Source organism: Oncorhynchus gorbuscha, linkage group LG24 (assembly GCF_021184085.1).
Source record: "Oncorhynchus gorbuscha isolate QuinsamMale2020 ecotype Even-year linkage group LG24, OgorEven_v1.0, whole genome shotgun sequence".
Lineage (NCBI taxonomy): Eukaryota > Metazoa > Chordata > Actinopteri > Salmoniformes > Salmonidae > Oncorhynchus > Oncorhynchus gorbuscha.
The window spans coordinates 4,998,069-5,020,982 of record NC_060196.1 but is presented as its reverse complement, the minus strand read 5'-3'; the positions used below and the strand labels follow the sequence as shown (position 1 = coordinate 5,020,982).

The window sequence follows — 22,914 nt, the reverse complement described above, 5'->3', positions numbered from 1 at the left end:
ATGCCTTATACCATGCCCTATACCATGCCTTATACCGTGTCCCTATACCATGCCTTATACCATGCCTTATACCATGCCTTATACCGTGCCTTATACCATGCCTTATACCGTGCCTTATACCATGCCTTATACCGTGCCCAGTGCCGTGTCCAGTACCGTGACCAGTACCGTGCCCTATACCATGCCTTATACCATGCCCTATACCATGCCTTATACCGTGCCTTATACCGTGCCTTATACCATGCCCTATACCGTGCCTTATACCGTGCCTTATACCATGCCCTTATACCGTGCCTTATACCATGCCTTATTCCGTGCCCTATACCGTGCCTTATACCATGCCCTATACCGTGCCTAATACCATGCCCTATACCATACCCTATACCATGCCTTATACCATGCCCTATACCATACCCTATACCATGCCTTATACCATGCCCAATACCATGCCCTATACCATACCCTATACCATAACCTATACCATGCCTTATACCATGCCCTATACCGTGCCCTATACCTTACCCAATACCTTACCCAAAACCATGCCCTATACCATGCCCTATACCATGCCCTATACCATGCCCTATACCATGCCCTATACCATGCCCTATACTATGCCCAGTACCATGCCCCTATCCCGTGCCTTATACCGTGCCTTATACCATGTCCCTATACCATGCCTTATACCATGCCTTATACCGTGCCCAGTGCCGTGTCCAGTACCGTGCCCTATACCATGCCTTATACCATGCCCTTATACCATGCCCTATACCATGCCTTATACCATGCCTTATACTATGCCTTATACCATGCCCTATACCATGCCCTATACCATGCCCTATACCATGCCTTATACCATGCCCTATACCATGCCTTATACCATACCCTATACCATGCCTTATACCATACCTTATACCATGCCCTATACCATGCCTTATACCATGCCCTATACCATACCTTATACCATGCCCTATACCATGCCTTATACCATACCTTATACCATGCCCTATACCATGCCTTATACCATACCTTATACCATGCCCTATACCATGCCTTATACCATACCTTATACCATGCCCTATACCATACCTTATACCATGCCCTATACCATACCCTATACCATGCCTTATACCATGCCCTATACCATGCCTTATACCATGCCCTATACCATGCCTTATACCATACCCTATACCATGCCTTATACCATGCCCTATACCATGCCTTATACCATACCCTATACCATGCCTTATACCATGCCCTATACCATACCTTATACCATGCCCTATACCATGCCTTATACCATACCTTATACCATGCCCTATACCATGCCTTATACCATGCCTTATACCATACCTTATACCATGCCTTATACCATGCCCTATACCATGCCCTATACCATGCCCTATACCATGCCTTATACCATACCTTATACCGTGCCCTATACCGTGCCCTATACCATGCCCTATACCATGCCTTATACCATGCCTTATACCATGCCTTATACCGTGCCCAGTGCCGTGTCCAGTACCGTGCCCTATACCATGCCTTATACCATACCTTATACCGTGCCCTATACCGTGCCCTATACCATGCCTTATACCATACCTTATACCATACCTTATACCATGCCCTATACCATGCCCTATACCATGCCTTATACCATGCCCTTATACCATGCCTTATACCATACCCAATACCATACCCAGTACCGTGCCCAGTACCGTACCCAATGCCATGCCCAATACCATACTCAATACCATACCCAATACCGTGCCCAATACCGTACCCAATACCATGCTCTATACCGTGCCCAATACCATGCCCAATACCATGCCCAATACCATGCCCAATACCATGCCCAATACCATACCCAATACCATACCCAGTACTGTACCCAATGCCATGCCCATTACCATGCCCATTACCATGCCCTATACCATACTCAATACCATACCCAATACCGTGCCCAATACCGTACCCAATACCATGCCCTATACCATGCCCATTACCATGCCCTATACCATACTCAATACCATGCCCAATACCATACCCAATACCATGCCCTATACCATAACCTATACCATGCCTTATACCATGCCCTATACCGTGCCCTATACCTTACCCAATACCTTACCCAAAACCATGCCCTATACCATGCCCTATACCATGCCCTATACCATGCCCAGTACCATGCCCCTATCCCGTGCCTTATACCGTGCCTTATACCATGTCCCTATACCATGCCTTATACCATGCCTTATACCATGCCTTATACCGTGCCCAGTGCCGTGTCCAGTACCGTGACCAGTACCGTGCCCTATACCATGCCTTATACCATGCCCTATACCATGCCTTATACCGTGCCTTATACCGTGCCTTATACCATGCCCTATACCGTGCCTTATACCGTGCCTTATACCATGCCCTTATACCGTGCCTTATACCATGCCTTATTCCGTGCCCTATACCGTGCCTTATACCATGCCCTATACCGTGCCTAATACCATGCCCTATACCATACCCTATACCATGCCTTATACCATGCCCTATACCATACCCTATACCATGCCTTATACCATGCCCAATACCATGCCCTATACCATACCCAATACCATACCCTATACCATGCCCTATACCATGCCCTATACCATGCCCTATACCATGCCCTATACCATGCCCTATACCATGCCCTATACCATGCCCTATACTATGCCCAGTACCATGCCCCTATCCCGTGCCTTATACCGTGCCTTATACCGTGCCTTATACCATGCCTTATACCATGCCTTATACCGTGCCCAGTGCCGTGTCCAGTACCGTGACCAGTACCGTGCCCTATACCATGCCTTATACCATGCCCTTATACCATGCCCTATACCATGCCTTATACCATGCCTTATACCATGCCTTATACTATGCCTTATACCATGCCCTATACCATGCCCTATACCATGCCTTATACCATGCCTTATACCATGCCTTATACCATGCCCTATACCATGCCCTATACCATGCCCTATACCATGCCTTATACCATGCCCTTATACCATGCCCTATACCATGCCCTATACCATGCCCTATACCATGCCTTATACCATACCCTTATACCGTGCCCTATACCGTGCCTTATACCGTGCCTTATACCGTGCCCTATACCATGCCTTATACCGTGCCTTATACCGTGCCTTATACCGTGCCCTATACCGTGCCTTATACCGTGCCCTATACCGTGCCCTATACCATGCCCTATACCATGCCTTATACCATGCCCTATACCATGCCCTATACCATGCCCTTATACCGTGCCTTATACCATGCCCTTATACCGTGCCTTATACCGTGCCCAGTACCTTGCCCAGGACCGTACCCAGTACCGTACCCAATACAAACCCATCTCCTCAGTAGTGTAGATAGAGGCCCAATGGAATAGCCTTGCCTGTCCTTGACTGCTAGTATGTTAAACGATGGTCTCTGACTGCTAGCATGTCTCTGCTTTGACTCATACTAGCCCGTCTATAGTCTTTCCTCTCCCCACCATCATCACTCCATCCTAACCCTGGGAAACGTAAGCTCTGGTTTTGAACCCGTCTCCTCTCGTCCTCAGAGAGGGGTGAGGTGTGATTCTATGTGAAGGGATGAGGTGTGATTTGGGGTGTAAGGAGGGCGGATGAGGGTGAATGGATTAGCGCTGTGGAAACATGGTCCTGAGCCAAACTCCCACTCTACACCTTTAGACAGACAGACGAGGGGACCAGGGGAGAACCAGAGGGAGGAGGACCGGCTGGGAACAATGGCCCATAGGTGACAGGCTTTTAAGGGGCAGGAAGAGGGGGGGGGGGGGGTGGGGGGTCTGTGGATGACGTGCCGACTTGAGCCCCCATTAGCGGGGTGGCCCTGTGGTGCTGACAGCTGGAGACCATTGGCACACACACATATACACAAATACAAACATACACACATACACAAACACAAACACACACACATACACAAACATACACACACATAGCGCTGCCCACATGCCACCCATGTTTACCAAACACCCCATTAGCTCCGCACCACATATCCAAATAATGTTACATTCATCCACAGGTTGGGAGTCTAGAGTTTCCCCCAGACCTGGGTGCAAATACTACTTGATTTCTTTCAAACACTGTTAGCGTTTGCCTGCCTGGAGTGCCAGGTGGGTGAGGTTTGCTCTTTTTGAGGGTAGATCAGCTTTAATATTTGCCAATAGAACCCACAATCTATCAAAGTAATTGTTTGCATAATTTCTAATTCCCCTAATTTAGTTTTTTTATTTCTTTATATTTTTCCCCTACCATCCCTCCCTGATTGGAGTAAATTTAACGGAAAACAGTACTTCTATTTCTATTTGGTCTCACATGACTATAGAAATAACTTTATATATATTCCTAATTTCCTCTCTCTGCAAGTGCTGGATTTTCACACAGCGTCCAATCCTCCATTAATTCTGATCTGAACTCCAACTAAAAGATTTACCCATCTTTCCCAGTAAAATGCCATTTTATAATTTCCTTTTGTAATACATCCCTCACTGTGATGTCTTACGAGGGTCCTGACTCAAAGCGAGCCACCGATGGACAGTACCTGAAAAGATGTTCTGTTGATTCTGTTTCCTCCCCTTCTGTCTTAATGAAATCAGAAGTTGACTATCCTGGCCTGGTGTACAGTATACTATTAGTAACAGTATTAACTCTTCCACTCTCACAGTAGGACAGTACAGTAGGGTTCAGTATACTATTAGTAACAGTATTAACTCTTCCACTCTCACAGTAGGACAGTACAGTAGGACAGTACAGTAGGGTGCAGTACAGTAGGGTGCAGTAGGGTACAGTATACTATTAGTAACAGTATCAACTCTTCCACTCTCACAGTAGGACAGTACAGTAGGGTGCAGTAGGGTACAGTATACTATTAGTAACAGTGTATTAACTCTTCCACTCTCACAGTAGGACAGTGCGGTAGGACAGTACAGTAGGACAGTGCGGTACAGTACAGTAGGGTAGGGTGCGGTACAGTAGGGTAGGGTGCGGTACAGTAGGGTGCAGTGCGGTACAGTAGGGTGCGGTGTGGTACAGTAGGGAGCAGTGCAGTATAGTAGGGTGCAGTATAGTAGGGTGCAGTATAGTAGGGTGCAGTATAGTAGGGTGCAGTGCAGTAGGGTGCAGTGCAGTACAGTAGGGTGCAATGCATTACAGTAGGGTGCAGTATAGTAGGGTGCAGTGCATTACAGTAGGGTGCAGTACAGTGCAGTACAGTAGGGTGCAGTACAGTACAGTGAGGTACAGTAAGAGCTTCTGAGATGAGAAGGGAGCAGTAGAATAACGAGGGGAGAAATGGGGAGACACTTTCCTAGAAAAATAAATGTGTTTTAGCTAGGAAAGTGTCTCCCCATTTCTCCCCTCGTTATTCTGAGCAGGGCCTCAATTCCCTGTGGTGAGACACACGTACGTACGGAAATCCATTGGAAACTCGACCCTAGTACTGGAGCAGGAGGGCATATGAGTCCATCCTTTCAAGTGGTTAAACGTGTCTTGTATGTAATTGTTTGGCCTCTCCGGTGGTGGTAGGTGGGCCTGGTGTGTTTGGACAGGTTTGACGTGTCCAAGACAGACTGATGTTCAGTGCCTTCCTCTTTCCATTCACACCAGCAGCAGATGAGGGACTTCTTTCCTTTTCTTTCCCTCTCTCTCGCTTTCTTTCCCTCTTTTTCTCTCTCGCTCTTCCTCTCTCTCGCTCTTCCTCTCTCTCGCTCTTCCTCTCTCTCGCTCTTCCTCTCTCTTTCTCTCTCTTCCTCTCTCTTTCTCTCTCTTTCTCTCTCTCTCTCTCTCTCTCTCTCTCTCTCTGACTCACCCCCATTAATCTCTTTACACCTCTCTTTGCTGTGTCCTTCTCCACCTTTGTTTTTCATCCCTCCCCCTGTCTGAGTGTAGTGTGGTGTCAAACTCCAGTCCTGACATGTCCCCCTGTCTGAGTGTAGTGTGGTGTCAGACCAGTCCTGACATGTCCCCCTGTCTGAGTGTAGTGTGGTGTCAGACTCCAGTCCTGACATGTCCTCCTGTCTGAGTGTAGTGTGGTGTCAGACTCCAGTCCTGGCATGTCCCCCTGTCTGAGTGTAGTGTGGTGTCAGACTCCAGTCCTGGCATGTCCCCCTGTCTGAGTGTAGTGTGGTGTCAGACTCCAGTCCTGGCATGTCCCCCTGTCTGAGTGTAGTGTGGTGTCAGACTCCAGTCCTGACATGTCTCCCTGTCTGAGTGTAGTGTGGTGTCAGAATCCTGACATGTCCCCCTGTCTGAGTGTAGTGTGGTGTCAGACTCCAGTCCTGACATGTCCTCCTGTCTGAGTGTAGTGTGGTGTCAGACTCCAGTCCTGACATGTCCCCCTGTCTGAGTGTAGTGTGGTGTCAGACTCCAGTCCTGACATGTCCTCCTGTCTGAGTGTAGTGTGGTGTCAGACTCCAGTCCTGACATGTCCCCCTGTCTGAGTGTAGTGTGGTGTCAGACTCCAGTCCTGGCATGTCCTCCTGTCTGAGTGTAGTGTGGTGTCAGACTCCAGTCCTGGCATGTCCTCCTGTCTGAGTGTAGTGTGGTGTCAGACTCCAGTCCTGACATGTCTCCCTGTCTGAGTGTAGTGTGGTGTCAGACTCCAGTCCTGACATGTCTCCCTGTCTGAGTGTAGTGTGGTGTCAGACTCTGGTCCTGACATGTCTCCCTGTCTGAGTGTAGTGTGGTGTCAGAATCCTGACATGTCTCCCTGTCTGAGTGTAGTGTGGTGTCAGAATCCTGACATGTCCCCTTGTCTGAGTGTAGTGTGGTGTCAGAATCCTGACATGTCCCCCTGTCTGAGTGTAGTGTGGTGTCAGACTCCAGTCCTGACATGTCTCCCTGTCTGAGTGTAGTGTGGTGTCAGACTCCAGTCCTGACATGTCTCCCTGTCTGAGTGTGGTGTCAGACTCCAGTCCTGACATGTCTCCCTGTCTGAGTGTAGTGTGGTGTCAGACTCCAGTCCTGACATGTCCTCCTGTCTGAGTGTAGTGTGGTGTCAGACTCCAGTCCTGACATGTCCCCCTGTCTGAGTGTAGTGTGGTGTCAGACTCCAGTCCTGACATGTCTCCCTGTCTGAGTGTAGTGTGGTGTCAGACTCCAGTCCTGACATGTCTCCCTGTCTGAGTGTAGTGTGGTGTCAGAATCCTGACATGTCCCCCTGTCTGAGTGTAGTGTGGTGTCAGACTCCAGTCCTGACATGTCTCCCTGTCTGAGTGTAGTATGGTGTCAGACTCTGGTCCTGACATGTCCCCCTGTCTGAGTGTAGTGTGGTGTCAGACTCCAGTCCTGGCATCTCCCCCTGTCTGAGTGTAGTGTGGTGTCAGACTCCAGTCCTGGCATCTCCCCCTGTCTGAGTGTAGTGTGGTGTCAGACTCCAGTCCTGACATGTCCCCCTGTCTGAGTGTAGTGTGGTGTCAGACTCCAGTCCTGACATGTCTCCCTGTCTGAGTGTAGTGTGGTGTCAGAATCCTGACATGTCTCCCTGTCTGAGTGTAGTGTGGTGTCAGAATCCTGACATGTCCCCCTGTCTGAGTGTAGTGTGGTGTCAGACTCCAGTCCTGACATGTCTCCCTGTCTGAGTGTAGTGTGGTGTCAGACTCCAGTCCTGACATGTCCCCCTGTCTGAGTGTAGTGTGGTGTCAGACTCCAGTCCTGACATGTCTCCCTGTCTGAGTGTAGTATGGTGTCAGACTCTGGTCCTGACATGTCCCCCTGTCTGAGTGTAGTGTGGTGTCAGACTCTGGTCCTGGCATCTCCCCCTGTCTGAGTGTAGTGTGGTGTCAGACTCTGGTCCTGGCATCTCCCCCTGTTGGTGTTCAGTAATGACATTGTCAGAGTATTCTAGTAGCCTGTTTAAACAACAGAGATTCACCTCCGTGTGCCTCTGACATTAAACATGTATAGTATGTTCCCCAGCTCACTACAAGCATCCTGCAAATGACTCCTCAGTCTGAACAAATGGCACTACGTAGAGGGAATAGGGTGCCATTTGGGACGCAGGATGAATAATGTGTGTGAGCCAAGCCAGTAAAAACAACTCTTATCAGTAGAAGTGAACTCACATGGTTTAAAGTGCATGTCGGTGTCTTGACGAAGCTTGGCAGGAACAAATGTCAGTTCTTATATGAAGATAAATACAAAATGGGACTTTTATTTGACTGTTTGTGGCGACTGATTGTTACCAATGATGAAAGTATCAAGTTCACTCCTGATCATTGTCATGTTAATGAACATTTCCTGAAGAGAACTGAGCAAAGTCTGAGAGTTTTGAGGAAGAATGTTGACTTTTGTCATTGTTAGAAGATAGATAAATAATGTCTGGCATGTACACGAGTCCTTATATTTAGAGGTTCAGTACAAGTAACTGCTAGTAGACTCTTGATTCATAACAGATGGTGTAGAATGTCAGACTTGAGGAGGACTCAAGTACCCAGCAGCCCTCACTGACAGGTTATTAATGGTGCCACATTTGATGAGGCATTACCATAGAGATAGATAGAGCACAATAGATGGCTATAACCAATCACAGACGGCATAATGTAACACAGATACAAAGATGAGTCCTCTATCTGTATGGGCATTACAGACACTTTTAATAGAGTGTTAGAGGGGGAGGACTGTCACACTGTTAACACGGGGAGTTCCACAGGGGAGTTTTGGTCTGCAAGGGTATTTCACACACACACTATACATACACACACTATACACTATACCAATCCTGTGGATTTTTCTCCTCTTACGTTTGGTTTGTTCGTTTGTTTGTCTTCCGTTTTAATACTGACTTGATGGTTCTTCCTTAGTATTGACACAAACTTTGTCTTTAATAAATAGTTTTCTAGTGTCTGTTTTTCTTGCCCTGACTTCTAATCGATGTTTTTAGTACCTCAGCTTTTCTCCAGCTGGCCTCCTTCCCTTTCTATAGCTTTTCTCCAGCTGGCCTCCTTCCCTATCTATAGCTTTTCTCCAGCTGGCCTCCTTCCCTATCTATAGCTTTTCTCCAGCTGGCCTCCTTCCCTATCTATAGCTTTTCTCCAGCTGGCCTCATTCCCTATCTATAGCTTTTCTCCAGCTGGCCTCCTTCCCTATCTATAGCTTTTCTCCAGCTGGCCTCCTTCCCTATCTATAGCTTTTCTCCAGCTGGCCTCCTTCCCTATCTATAGCTTTTCTCCAGCTGGCCTCCTTTCCTATCTGTAGCTTTTCTCCAGCTGGCCTCCTTCCATATCTGTAGCTTCTCTCCAGCTGGCCTCTTGCCCTATCTGTAGCTTGGCCTCTGAGTGCTGCAACTCCATGCTAGCTTCCCAGCTAACTCTCTCTCTGTCCCCCCCCCTCTCTCTCTCTCTCTCTCTCTCTCTCTCTCTCGCTCTCACTCTCTTTTCTGCGTGCTGCTGCTCCTGCTGTTCCCTCTTCTCCTCCGCTGCTCCATCCCTCGCTCACTCCTGCTCTTCGTCTGTGGATCTATCCATCCTCCTCTCCGTCCATCCGTCCGTTGATCTGTCCATCACCACCAGTATGTCCTCCTGCAGAGCCCGTTGATGTTCACGGAGCAGATGCAGCAGGATGTCATCATGGTGCTGAAGTTCCCCAGCAACTCCCCCGTGGCCCACGTGGCCGCCAACACCCAGCCGGGCCTCGCCACGCCCGCCATCATCACCGTCACCGCCAACCGCCTCTTCGCCGTCAACAAGTGGCACGGCCTGGCCGGTAAGAGGGGGATTGTAGGAAAGTCTAAAGTAGGATTATCTTGTAGAGGTCAGCAGGATTATTTTTTAAACCTTTATTTAAAACAAGTCAGTTAAGAACAAATTATTGTTTTACAATGACGGCCTACCCCGGCCAAACCCTCCCCTAACCCGGATGACCCTGGGCCAAACCCTCCCCTAACCCGGATGACCCTGGGCCAAACCCTTCCCTAACCCGGATGACCCTGGGCCAAACCCTCCCCTAACCCGGGTGACCCTGGGCCAAACCCTCCCCTAACCCGGGTGACCCTGGGCCAAACCCTCCCCTAACCCGGATGACCCTGGGCCAAACCCTCCCCTAACCCGGATGACCCTGGAACTATTGTGCGCCACCATATGGCTTGAAATGTACGTTTAACCAATTCATTGAAATTCAACTCATATGTAGGATATGAGATATCAAGGATGTACTATTTTATTAATCAAGTCTGATTTCATGTAGCACGTCAAGGACCGGTACACAGAGTAGAGAGTTTTGGAGCACACAGTTGAGGACAACACGTTTGTCCACACAAAGCATTGTATCCAAAGGCCTTCAGTCAGTATTTCTCTGTGTATCTCAACGAGAGCAGCCAATGGGCTTGTCTTTCATCTTCCCAGGACAGGACGTTGATTTCTGAGACAGTTGAGCGGGCCTCCTAAAAGGCAGGATCAAATGTGACACGTGCACTCTGCCAGCGTTAGGTTTCCCTTCCACTTCGATGCATCAAGACCTCACTCCTCACGGTTTATTTATTAAACATCAACCCTGCTGTGGAATAACAGGGAAGGGGATATGGGATGAAGTCTGACGTTATGAAACTCAAAGACAATGAAGAATTGTAGATCTCATTTTGTTTTGATGAGTGGATTTCATGTGATATTGTTTGTGGTTAGATCTTGAATTGTGATATTAGTGTTATTTGAACTTGTTTATGGTACAAATCTGTATTATTATTAATCCTTCAGATGTAAGGATTCACGATATTCTGTTATAAACTTGTTTATGTATTACTATGTATTATCAGAGTCTATTTGGAGCCACAGAAAACGGTTTTACAGCTAAATGTAACTCTTGTGAGAGCGCTCTGGGGGACAATAGGCTCTGAGTGTGGCAAATTACATTTTAGCATCTCCCATATGGAACAGAAGCCAAAGTACTCCACAGGGCCAAATCACTGATATTAAACCCATCCTTCTTTCTGCATCCCACTCATTCCTTCCTCCCACACCTCTCTTTTCGTCTCTCTCTCTCTATCTCTCTCCTCTCCCTCTCTCTCTCTCTCTCGCAGGTCATCAAGGCTCCTCTGTGCAGGACCAGCAGTACCAACTGCCCGTGGAAATAGACCCCCTGATAGGTATGCCACTTGTGTGTGTGTTTGTATGTTGGTGTGTGTGCTCAAACGTGTGTGTCTCGCTGTCTGTGTGTGTCTCCGGGATTCATTGTGATGGCCCAAGGCAGTGTCCCTGGCCAGTAGCTTGCTGTTGTTTCCCAGTCTCTGCCCACCAACAGCCCCCCCCCCCGTCCTCTCATCCCCTGAAATAAATCCTCCACTCTGCTCTCTCCTTTGCTAAACCATTTGCATGCAAATTAGAATGCAATGAGCTGTGGCCTGGACTGGTATTTCATCATCAACCTCTCCCCCTCTCCTCTATCCCTCTCTTTCTCCATCTCTCACTTTCTCTCTCTCAGTTTTTCTTACTCTCTCTCTCTGGTTTAATTTGAGCGGGGGAAAGGATCTGTGTCAGTATAAATGAATATGAATGTGGTAATAATGTGTGATTGAGAATGCGCGGCGGGCGGATGTCAGGACAATATGGACGCCTCTCATCACTCACGACTTGTTGATGAGGAGGCGAGCAGAGGAGCGGAGCTTTAGTGATGTATAGGATACACTGTCTGGGAGAGAGTGGTCAGAGACAGAGCTCTAGTGATGTATAGGATACACTGTCTGGGAGAGAGTGGTCAGAGACAGAGCTCTAGTGATGTATAGGATACACTGTCTGGGAGAGAGTGGTCAGAGACAGAGCTCTAGTGATGTATAGGATACACTGTCTGGGAGAGAGTGGTCAGAGACAGAGCTCTAGTGATGTATAGGATACACTGTCTGGGAGAGAGTGGTCAGACACAGAGCTCTAGTGATGTATAGGATACACTGTCTGGGAGAGAGTGGTCAGACACAGAGCTCTAGTGATGTATAGGATACACTGTCTGGGAGAGAGTGGTCAGACACAGAGCTCTAGTGATGTATAGGATACACTGTCTGGGAGAGAGTGGTCAGACACAGAGCTCTAGTGATGTATAGGATACACTGTCTGGGAGAGAGTGGTCAGAGACAGAGCTCTAGTGATGTATAGGATACACTGTCTGGGAGAGAGTGGTCAGAGACAGAGCTCTAGTGATGTATAGGATACACTGTCTGGGAGAGAGTGGTCAGACACAGAGCTCTAGTGATGTATAGGATACACTGTCTGGGAGAGAGTGGTCAGACACAGAGCTCTAGTGATGTATAGGATACACTGTCTGGGAGAGAGTGGTCAGACACAGAGCTCTAGTGATGTATAGGATACACTGTCTGGGAGAGAGTGGTCAGAGACAGAGCTCTAGTGATGTATAGGATACACTGTCTGGGAGAGAGTGGTCAGACACAGAGCTCTAGTGATGTATAGGATACACTGTCTGGGAGAGAGTGGTCAGACACAGAGCTCTAGTGATGTATAGGATACACTGTCTGGGAGAGAGTGGTCAGAGACAGAGCTCTAGTGATGTATAGGATACACTGTCTGGGAGAGAGTGGTCAGAGACAGAGCTCTAGTGATGTATAGGATACACTGTCTGGGAGAGAGTGGTCAGAGACAGAGCTCTAGTGATGTATAGGATACACTGTCTGGGAGAGAGTGGTCAGAGACAGAGCTCTAGTGATGTATAGGATACACTGCCTGGGAGAGAGTGGTCAGACACAGAGCTCTAGTGATGTATAGGATACACTGTCTGGGAGAGAGTGGTCAGACACAGAGCTCTAGTGATGTATAGGATACACTGTCTGGGAGAGAGTGGTCAGACACAGAGCTCTAGTGATGTATAGGATACACTGTCTGGGAGAGAGTGGTCAGAGACAGAGCTCTAGTAATGTATAGGATACACTGTCTGGGAGAGAGTGGTCAGACACAGAGCTCTAGTGATGTATAGGATACACTGTCTGGGAGAGAGTGGTCAGACACAGAGCTCTAGTGATGTATAGGATACACTGTCTGGGAGAGAGTGGTCAGAGACAGAGCTCTAGTGATGTATAGGATACACTGTCTGGGAGAGAGTGGTCAGAGACAGAGCTCTAGTAATGTATAGGATACACTGTCTGGGAGAGAGTGGTCAGAGACAGAGCTCTAGTGATGTATAGGATACACTGTCTGGGAGAGAGTGGTCAGAGACAGAGCTCTAGTAATGTATAGGATACACTGTCTGGGAGAGAGTGGTCAGACACAGAGCTCTAGTGATGTATAGGATACACTGTCTGGGAGAGAGTGGTCAGAGACAGAGCTCTAGTGATGTATAGGATACACTGTCTGGGAGAGAGCGGTCAGAGACAGAGCTCTAGTGATGTATAGGATACACTGTCTGGGAGAGAGTGGTCAGACACAGAGCTCTAGTGATGTATAGGATACACTGTCTGGGAGAGAGCGGTCAGAGACAGAGCTCTAGTAATGTATAGGATACACTGTCTGGGAGAGAGTGGTTAGAGACAGAGCTCTAGTAATGTATAGGATACACTGTCTGGGAGAGAGTGGTCAGAGGCAGAGCTCTAGTAATGTATAGGATACACTGTCTGGGAGAGAGTGGTCAGAGGCAGAGCTCTAGTGATGTATAGGATACACTGTCTGGGAGAGAGTGGTCAGAGACAGAGCTCTAGTAATGTATAGGATACACTGTCTGGGAGAGAGTGGTCAGACACAGAGCTCTAGTGATGTATAGGATACACTGTCTGGGAGAGAGTGGTCAGAGACAGAGCTCTAGTAATGTATAGGATACACTGTCTGGGAGAGAGTGGTCAGAGGCAGAGCTCTAGTAATGTATAGGATACACTGTCTGGGAGAGAGTGGTCAGAGGCAGAGCTCTAGTGATGTATAGGATACACTGTCTGGGAGAGAGTGGTCAGAGACAGAGCTCTAGTAATGTATAGGATACACTGTCTGGGAGAGAGTGGTCAGACACAGAGCTCTAGTGATGTATAGGATACACTGTCTGGGAGAGAGTGGTCAGACACAGAGCTCTAGTGATGTATAGGATACACTGTCTGGGAGAGAGTGGTCAGAGGCAGAGCTCTAGTAATGTATAGGATACACTGTCTGGGAGAGAGTGGTCAGAGGCAGAGCTCTAGTGATGTATAGGATACACTGTCTGGGAGAGAGTGGTCAGAGACAGAGCTCTAGTAATGTATAGGATACACTGTCTGGGAGAGAGTGGTCAGACACAGAGCTCTAGTGATGTATAGGATACACTGTCTGGGAGAGAGTGGTCAGACACAGAGCTCTAGTGATGTATAGGATACACTGTCTGGGAGAGAGTGGTCAGACACAGAGCTCTAGTGATGTATAGGATACACTGTCTGGGAGAGAGTGGTCAGACACAGAGCTCTAGTGATGTATAGGATACACTGTCTGGGAGAGAGTGGTCAGAGACAGAGCTCTAGTGATGTATAGGATACACTGTCTGGGAGAGAGTGGTCAGACACAGAGCTCTAGTGATGTATAGGATACACTGTCTGGGAGAGAGTGGTCAGAGACAGAGCTCTAGTGATGTATAGGATACACTGTCTGGGAGAGAGTGGTCAGACACAGAGCTCTAGTGATGTATAGGATACACTGTCTGGGAGAGAGTGGTCAGAGGCAGAGCTCTAGTGATGTATAGGATACACTGTCTGGGACACAGAGCTCTAGTGAGTGATACACTGTCTGGGAGAGAGTGGTCAGAGACAGAGCTCTAGTGATGTATAGGATACACTGTCTGGGAGAGAGTGGTCAGACACAGAGCTCTAGTGATGTATAGGATACACTGTCTGGGAGAGAGTGGTCAGAGGCAGAGCTCTAGTGATGTATAGGATACACTGTCTGGGAGAGAGTGGTCAGACACAGAGCTCTAGTGATGTATAGGATACACTGTCTGGGAGAGAGTGGTCAGAGGCAGAGCTCTTTCTCTCTCTCCCCTTGTTTTCTCTAATTCTTCCTCAATCTGTTGCTCTCTGGTTGTTCTCTTGACCTCGCAAATGTTCTCTCTCCTCTTCTTGACTCTCTGTCTCGTTCTCTCTCCTCTTCTTCACTCTCTGTCTCGTTCTCTCTCCTCTTCTTCACTCTCTGTCTCGTTCTCTCCTCTTCTTCACTCTCTGTCTCGTTCTCTCTCCTCTTCTTGACTCTCTGTCTCGTTCTCTCTCCTCTTCTTCACTCTCTGTCTCGTTCTCTCTCCTCTTCTTGACTCTCTGTCTGTCTCTTCTTCACTCTCTGTCTCGTTTCTCTTCTTCTTCACTCTCTGTCTCGTTCTCTCTCTCTTCACTTCTTGTTCTCTCTCCTTTTCTTCACTCTCTGTCTCGTTCTCTCTCCTCTTCTTCACTCTCTGTCTCGTTCTCTCTCCTTTTCTTCACTCTTTGTCTCGTTCTCTCTCCTCTTCTTCACTCTCTGTCTCGTTCTCTCTCCTCTTCTTCACTCTCTGTCTCGTTCTCTCTCCTTTTCTTCACTCTCTGTCTCGTTCTCTCTCCTTTTCTTCACTTTCTGTCTCGTTCTCTCTCTTTTTCTTCACTTTCTGTCTCGTTCTCTCTCCTTTTCTTCACTCTGTCTCGTTCTCTCTCCTTTTATTCACTCTCTGTCTCGTTCTCTCTCCTTTTCTTCACTCTCTGTCTCGTTCTCTCTCCTTTTCTTCACTCTCTGTCTCGTTCTCTCTCCTCTTCTTCACTCTCTGTCTCGTTCTCTCTCCTCTTCTTCACTCTCTGTCTCGTTCTCTCTCCTTTTCTTCACTCTCTGTCTCGTTCTCTCTCTCTTCCAAACACAGGTTTCCTCTAACGGTTGTCTAGTTAAAATGTCATTCCCAGCAGCTCGTCTCCATCCAGATCCATTTCTACCGTCTTTTTTTATATACTGTGTGTGTCGTATCAAATACAATTTTATTTGCTTTGTAAACAACAGGTGTGGACTAGTGAAATGTTTACTTACGGGCCCTTCCCAACAATGTAGAGAGAAAGAAAATAGAGAAATAATAGAAAAGTAAAACCCGTAATAATAAATGCAATAACTTGTTGTGCAGGGGGTACGAGATAATTGAGGTAGATATCTACATATAACTATGAATAAAGTGACCGTAAACAGTAACAGCAGCATATATGATGAAACAAAAGAGTTGGTGCAAAAAGGGTCAATGCAGATAGTCCAGGTAGTTATTGATGACTATTTAACTATTTAACGGTCTTATGGCTTGGGGATAGAAGCTGTTCAGGTTCCTGTTGGTTCCAGACTTGGTACATTGGTACCACTTGCTGTGCGGTAGCAGAGAGAACATGCTATGACTTGGGTGGTTGGAGACTTTGAGCATTTTTAGGGCCTTCCTCTGACACCGCCTGGTATAGAGGCCCTGGATGGCAGGGAGCTCGGCCCCAGTGATGGACTGGGCCGTCGGCACTACCCTCTGTAGATGCCAAGCATATGCCGTACCAAGTTGTGATGCAGCCAGTCAAGATGCTCTCAATAGTGCAGCTGTAGAAGTTTTTGAGAATGTGGGGACCCATGCCAAATCTTTTCATCCTCCTGAGGGGGATGAACGACTGTGTTGGTGTGTGCAGACCATGATAGATCCTTAGTGATGTGAACACAGAGGGACTTGAAGCTCTCAACCTGCTCCACTGCAGCCCCGTCCATGTGAATGGGGGCGTGCTCTCCCCCCTTTCTCCTGTAGTCCACGATCAGTTCCTTGGTCTTACTGACGTTGAGGGAGAGGTTGTTGTTCTGCCACCACACTGCTAAGTCTCTGACCTCCTCCCTATAGGCTGCTGTGATCAGGCCTACAAATGTTGTGTCGTTGGCAAAACTCACCAACTGGGACGGCCCGTCAGGACGTCCAGGATCCAGTGTTCGATTCCAGGGTTCTTGGCTTAGTGATGAGCTTGGAGGGCACTATGGTGTTGAACGCTGAGCTGTCGTCAATGAACAGCACTATCACATAGGTGTTCATCTTGTCCAGGTGGAAAAGGGCAGTGTGGAGTCCAATAGAGATTGTGTCATCTGTGGATCTGTTGAGGTGGTTATGCAAATTGGAGTGGGTCCAGGGTGTCTGGGATGATGGTGTTGATGTGAGCCATGACCAGTCTTTCAAAGCATTTCATTGCTACAGATGTGAGTCCTATGGGGCGATAGTCATTTATACAGGTAACTATGGTGATCTTAGTCACAGGGACTATGGTGGTCTTCTTGAAACATGTAAGTATTACAGACTGGGCCCGGGAGAGGTTGAACATGTCAGTGAAGACACTTGTCAGCTCTGAGTATGCGTTCTGGTAGTCCGTCTGGCCCTGCCGCCTTGAGTGTTAATGAACCTTTTTAAGGTCTTACTCACATTGGCTATGGCTCTCATGCATGGTTCAGTGTAGCTTGCCTCTATACACTTATTACTGATGTGACTGATGTGGTAAACTCCTACTGGAACATATTCCACTCTGTGCTAGCGAAACAGGCCTGTAGCTTAGAATCCGCTTCATCGGAACAACTTCTGCATTAAGCGCGTCACTGGTACTTCCTGTTTGAGTTTTTGCATGTAAGTAAGAACAAGGGGGATAGAATTATGGTCAGATTTGCCAAATGGAGGTCGAGGGAAAGCTTTGTTTGCGTTTCTGTGTGTGGAGTAAAGGTGATGTAGGGTTTTTTTTTCGCCTCTAATTGCACACGTGAACATGGGCACTTTCATAGATGTTCATGCATATGTCTGAGGCCATACAACCATTTTTGAATAAAACAAAAAGCCCCTCTACTTTTAAAAATGTTTTTTTTTGTTGTCATTTTTCAGCACCAGCCCACATGCTCCACATCACATCTATCATGCGTGTGGTGAGGGGATATTTTCTTAACGTGTCATTTATGTATTTATACTTCTCACATTCCACAAGGAGCTTCAGTTTAAACACAGTAAATTGTATTTGGCTGGCGGGGCGGCCGTGGCGGGGGGAAATGTTGATAATTGGTTGAAGTATTCGTCAGACATGGCGCGCTGGTCTCTGTCAGGGATGCCTGGGCCGGACCCTCACCTGTTCATCTTGAGTTAGAGCAGAAGAGAGAGAGAGATAGAGAGAGATAGATATATATATATATATATAGAGAGAGAGATAGAGATATATATATATATCTCTCTATATATATATATCTCTCTCTATATATCTCTCTATATCTATCTCTATCTCTATCTCTCTCTCTCTCTATCTCTCTATCTCTATCTCTCTCTCTCTGTATATATATCTATCTCTCTATCTCTCTCTCTATATATATATATCTCTCTCTCTCTCTCTCTCTCTCTCTCTCTCTCTCTATCTATCTATCTCTCTATATCTCTCTATCTCTCTCTCTATATATATATATCTCTCTATCTCTCTCTCTATATATATATATATCTCTCTCTATATATATATATATCTCTCTCTCTATCTCTCTCTCTATATATATATATCTCTCTCTCTCTATCTCTCTATCTCTCTATCTCACTCTCTCACTCTCTCACTCACACACACTCACACACACAAACCTCCAACTCAGCGATAAGGGGCCAAAGTGGATTTAATTTATGTTGTCCTGACTATGCGTGGCTCCTCTCCTCTTCTTAGCTATTGGAAGTCTCTTCTCCTTCTGGGAAGAGAGAGAATATGCACGCTCATCGTTACTCAAACTCTTAGGTCCAGTGGAAAATGTGAAACCCTTGTAAACGCCACGTCCTAGATGTTTTATGTATTCCCTCACAAATCAAAATGGTGCTGCTGCCGTGGCGACGAACGTGTAGTGGCTCCAGTAATGGTCTGATGTCTTTGTGAAAACGATTAACGCGGCGATATCGTAAAGGAAAACAATCAGATTTTATACAATACATTTTTCCTCAGACTTACATGCTTTACTTAATGAATTACATCTGTCTGTATTTCTATCCTTTTCCTCACCTCCCCCTGTCCCCTCCTCCCTACCCCTCTCTCCCTCCACCATCCCTCCCTCTCTCCCTCCCCATCCTCCTCCCTCGCTCCCTCCCCATCCTCCTCCCTCGCTCCCTCCCCATCCTCCTCCCTCGCTCCCTCCCCCCATCCCCCCTCCCTCCCCCCATCCCCCTCCCTCCCCATCCCCCTCCCTCCCCATCCCCCCCTCCCTCCCCATCCCCCCCCTCCCCATCCCCCTCCCTCCCCATCCCCCCCCCATCCCCCTCCCTCCCCATCCCCCTCCCTCCCCATCCCCCTCCTTCCCCATCCCCCCCTTCCCCATCCCCCTCCTCTCTCTCTCCCCTCCCTCCCTCTCTCCCTCCCCCTCCCTCCCCCTCATCCTCCTTCTCCTCCCCCTCATCCTTCCACCTCCTCTCCCTCATCCTTCCACCTCCCTCCTCCTCTCCTTCTCCTCTCCAGCCAGTAATGTGGGGACCCACCGTCGTCAGATCACAGACCTTTTGGACCAGAGCATTCACATCCACTCTCAGTGTTTCATCATCACTGCAGACAACCGCTTCATCCTGCTCTGTGGCTTCTGGGACAAGAGCTTCCGCGTCTATTCCACTGACTCAGGTACAGCCTTTACAAATTTGCTCTACCGAGTTCTATATAGGCAACTGACCTAGGTACAGTACAACCTTTATTGTAGAGTGACTTCAGAGTCCTATTCACGCCACTGCCCTTATGCATCTGTTCATTAAGACTTCGATATAGTCATCTGACCCAGGCACAGTCTTTATACTTATTTCCCCTACAGATTCTTATTATCTTCTCTGACTCGGGTACAGCCCTGATAACATAGATCCATATGAGCACTGTGTATATCACTGACTCAGAATCAGTACTTATTCTAGAATCTAGAGCAACTTTGGAGTCTCATGATTCACTCCCCTTCACCCCATCAGAGCCCAGTGTTCTCAACTGATTCATCCTTTACTACACAGCTCCATCTGAGCCCTGTGTGTTTCTCTGACTCAGGAACAGCCTTTTTGTATTTTGCTCTACCACAAATCAAATGTATTTATACATCAGCAGATGTTCCAAAGTGCTGATACAGAAACCCAGCCTAAACCTCCAAAAAGCAATGCAGATGTAGCAATATACCCCTTCTGAGTGCTCTGTAGTCAACTGAACCAGGCACAGCCTTTCAAATATAGTTCCATCAGAGGCCTGTATTCTCCCCTGACCCGATTACAGCCCTTATTCTAGAGCGTCATTCAGTGTCCTATTAACTTCACCATTCATTTCACAGCCCCTAATCATCGGCCCTTCCACAAGACACCTAATCCATCAGGTACAGCCTTTATAGTAGGTGTGGGTATAGCCCCATTAGAGCCCTGTTTACTGTACTGACCCAGGTACAGCCTTTATAGTAGGTGAAGGTAAAGCCCCATTAGAGCCATGTTTACTGTACTGACCCAGGTACAGCCTTTATAGTAGGTGTGGGTATAGCCCCATTAGAGCCATGTTTACTGTACTGACCCAGGTACAGCCTTTATAGTAGGTGTGGGTATAGCCCCATTAGAGCCCTGTTTACTGTATATTCTATATATCCCGGCTCCGTCTCTATATATCCCGGCTCCGTCTCTATATATCCCGGCTCCGTCTCTATATATCCCGGCTCCGTCTCTATATATCCCGGCTCCGTCTCTATATATCCCGGCTCCGTCTCTATATATCCCTGCTCCGTCTCTATATATCCCGTCTCCGTCTCTATATATCCCGTCTCCGTCTCTATATATCCCGTCTCCGTCTCTATATATCCCGGCTCCGTCTCTATATATCCCGTCTCCGTCTCTATATATCCCGTCTCCGTCTCTATATATCCCGTCTCCGTCTCTATATATCCCGGCTCCGTCTCTATATATCCCGGCTCCATCTCTATATATTCTATATATCCCAGCTCCGTCTCTATATATCCCGGCTCCGTCTCTATATCCCGGCTCCGTCTCTATATATCCCGGCTCCGTCTCTATATATCCCGTCTCCGTCTCTATATCCCGGCTCCGTCTCTATATATCCCGGCTCCGTCTCTATATATCCCGGCTCCGTCTCTATATATCCCGGCTCCGTCTTTATATATCCCGGCTCCGTCTCTATATATCCCGTCTCCGTCTCTATATATCCCGTCTCCGTCTCTATATATCCCGTCTCCGTCTCTACATATCCCGGCTCCGTCTCTACATATCCCGGCTCCGTCTCTATATATCCCGTCTCCGTCTCTATATATCCCGTCTCCGTCTCTATATATCCCGCTCCGTCTCTATATATCCCGGCTCCGTCTCTATATATCCCGGCTCCGTCTCTATATATCCCGGCTCCGTCTCTATATATCCCGGCTCCGTCGCTATATATCCCGGCTCCGGCTGCGTCTCTATATATCCCGGCTCCGTCTCTATATATCCCGGCTCCGTCTCTATATATCCCGGCTCCGTCTCTATATATCCCGTCTCCGTCTCTATATATCCCGGCTCCGTCTCTATATATCCCGGCTCCGTCTCTATATATCCCGGCTCAGTCTCTATATCCCGGCTCCGTCTCTATATATCCCGGCTCCGTCTCTATATATCCCGTCTCCGTCTCTATATCCCGGCTCCGTCTCTATATATCCCGGCTCCGTCTCTATATATCCCGGCTCCGTCTTTATATATCCCGGCTCCGTCTCTATATATCCCGGCTCCGTCTCTATAAATCCCTGCTCCGTCTCGATATATCCCGTCTCCGTCTCTATATATCCCGGCTCCGTCTCTATATATCCCGGCTCCGTCTCTATATATCCCTGCTCCGTCGCTATATATCCCGGCTCCGTCTCTATATATCCCGGCTCCGTCTCTATATATCCCGGCTCCGTCTCTATATATCCCGGCTCCGTCTCTATATATCCCTGCTCCGTCGCTATATATCCCGGCTTCGGCTCCGTCTCTATATATCCCGTCTCCGTCTCTATATATCCCGTCTCCGTCTCTATATATCCCGTCTCCGTCTCTATATATCCCGTCTCCGTCTCTATATATCCCGTCTCCGTCTCTATATATCCCGGCTCCGTCTCTATATATCCCGGCTCCGTCTCTATATATCCCGGCTCCGTCTCTATATATCCCGGCTCCGTCTCTATATATCCCGGCTCCGTCTCTATATATCCCGGCTCCGTCTCTATATATCCCGGCTCCGTCTCTATATATCCCGGCTCCGTCTCTATATATCCCGTCTCCGTCTCTATATATCCCGGCTCCGTCTCTATATATCCCGGCTCCGTCGCTATATATCCCTGCTCCGTCTCTATATATCCCGTCTCCGTCTCTATATATCCCGGCTCCGTCTCTATATATCCCGGCTCCGTCTCTATATATCCCGGCTCAGTCTCTATATCCCGGCTCCGTCTCTATATATCCCGTCTCCGTCTCTATATCCCGGCTCCGTCTCTATATATCCCGGCTCCGTCTCTATATATCCCGGCTCCGTCTCTATATATCCCGGCTCCGTCTTTATATATCCCGGCTCCGTCTCTATATATCCCGGCTCCGTCTCTATATATCCCGGCTCCGTCTCTATAAATCCCTGCTCCGTCTCGATATATCCCGTCTCCGTCTCTATATATCCCGGCTCCGTCTCTATATATCCCGGCTCCGTCTCTATATATCCCTGCTCCGTCGCTATATATCCCGGCTCCGTCTCTATATATCCCGGCTCCGTCTCTATATATCCCGGCTCCGTCTCTATATATCCCGGCTCCGTCTCTATATATCCCGGCTCCGTCTCTATATATCCCTGCTCCGTCGCTATATATCCCGGCTTCGGCTCCGTCTCTATATATCCCGTCTCCGTCTCTATATATCCCGTCTCCGTCTCTATATATCCCGTCTCCGTCTCTATATATCCCGGCTCCGTCTCTATATATCCCGGCTCCGTCTCTATATATCCCGG

General features: G+C 48.0%; 1 protein-coding gene across 4 annotated transcripts in view; it reads left to right on the top strand.

The window, feature by feature from the left end:
• LOC124012069 (lipopolysaccharide-responsive and beige-like anchor protein) overlaps positions 1-22,914 on the top strand; it is a 419,063-nt gene that overhangs the window by 371,117 nt on the left and 25,032 nt on the right. For all 4 annotated transcript variants that reach the window (XM_046325448.1, XM_046325446.1, XM_046325447.1 and 1 more), the window contains 3 exons: positions 9,575-9,767; positions 11,077-11,142; positions 19,408-19,563. In XM_046325448.1, the coding sequence (XP_046181404.1) occupies positions 9,575-9,767; positions 11,077-11,142; positions 19,408-19,563 (415 nt within the window). The remainder of the gene's footprint in view (positions 1-9,574; positions 9,768-11,076; positions 11,143-19,407; positions 19,564-22,914) is intronic.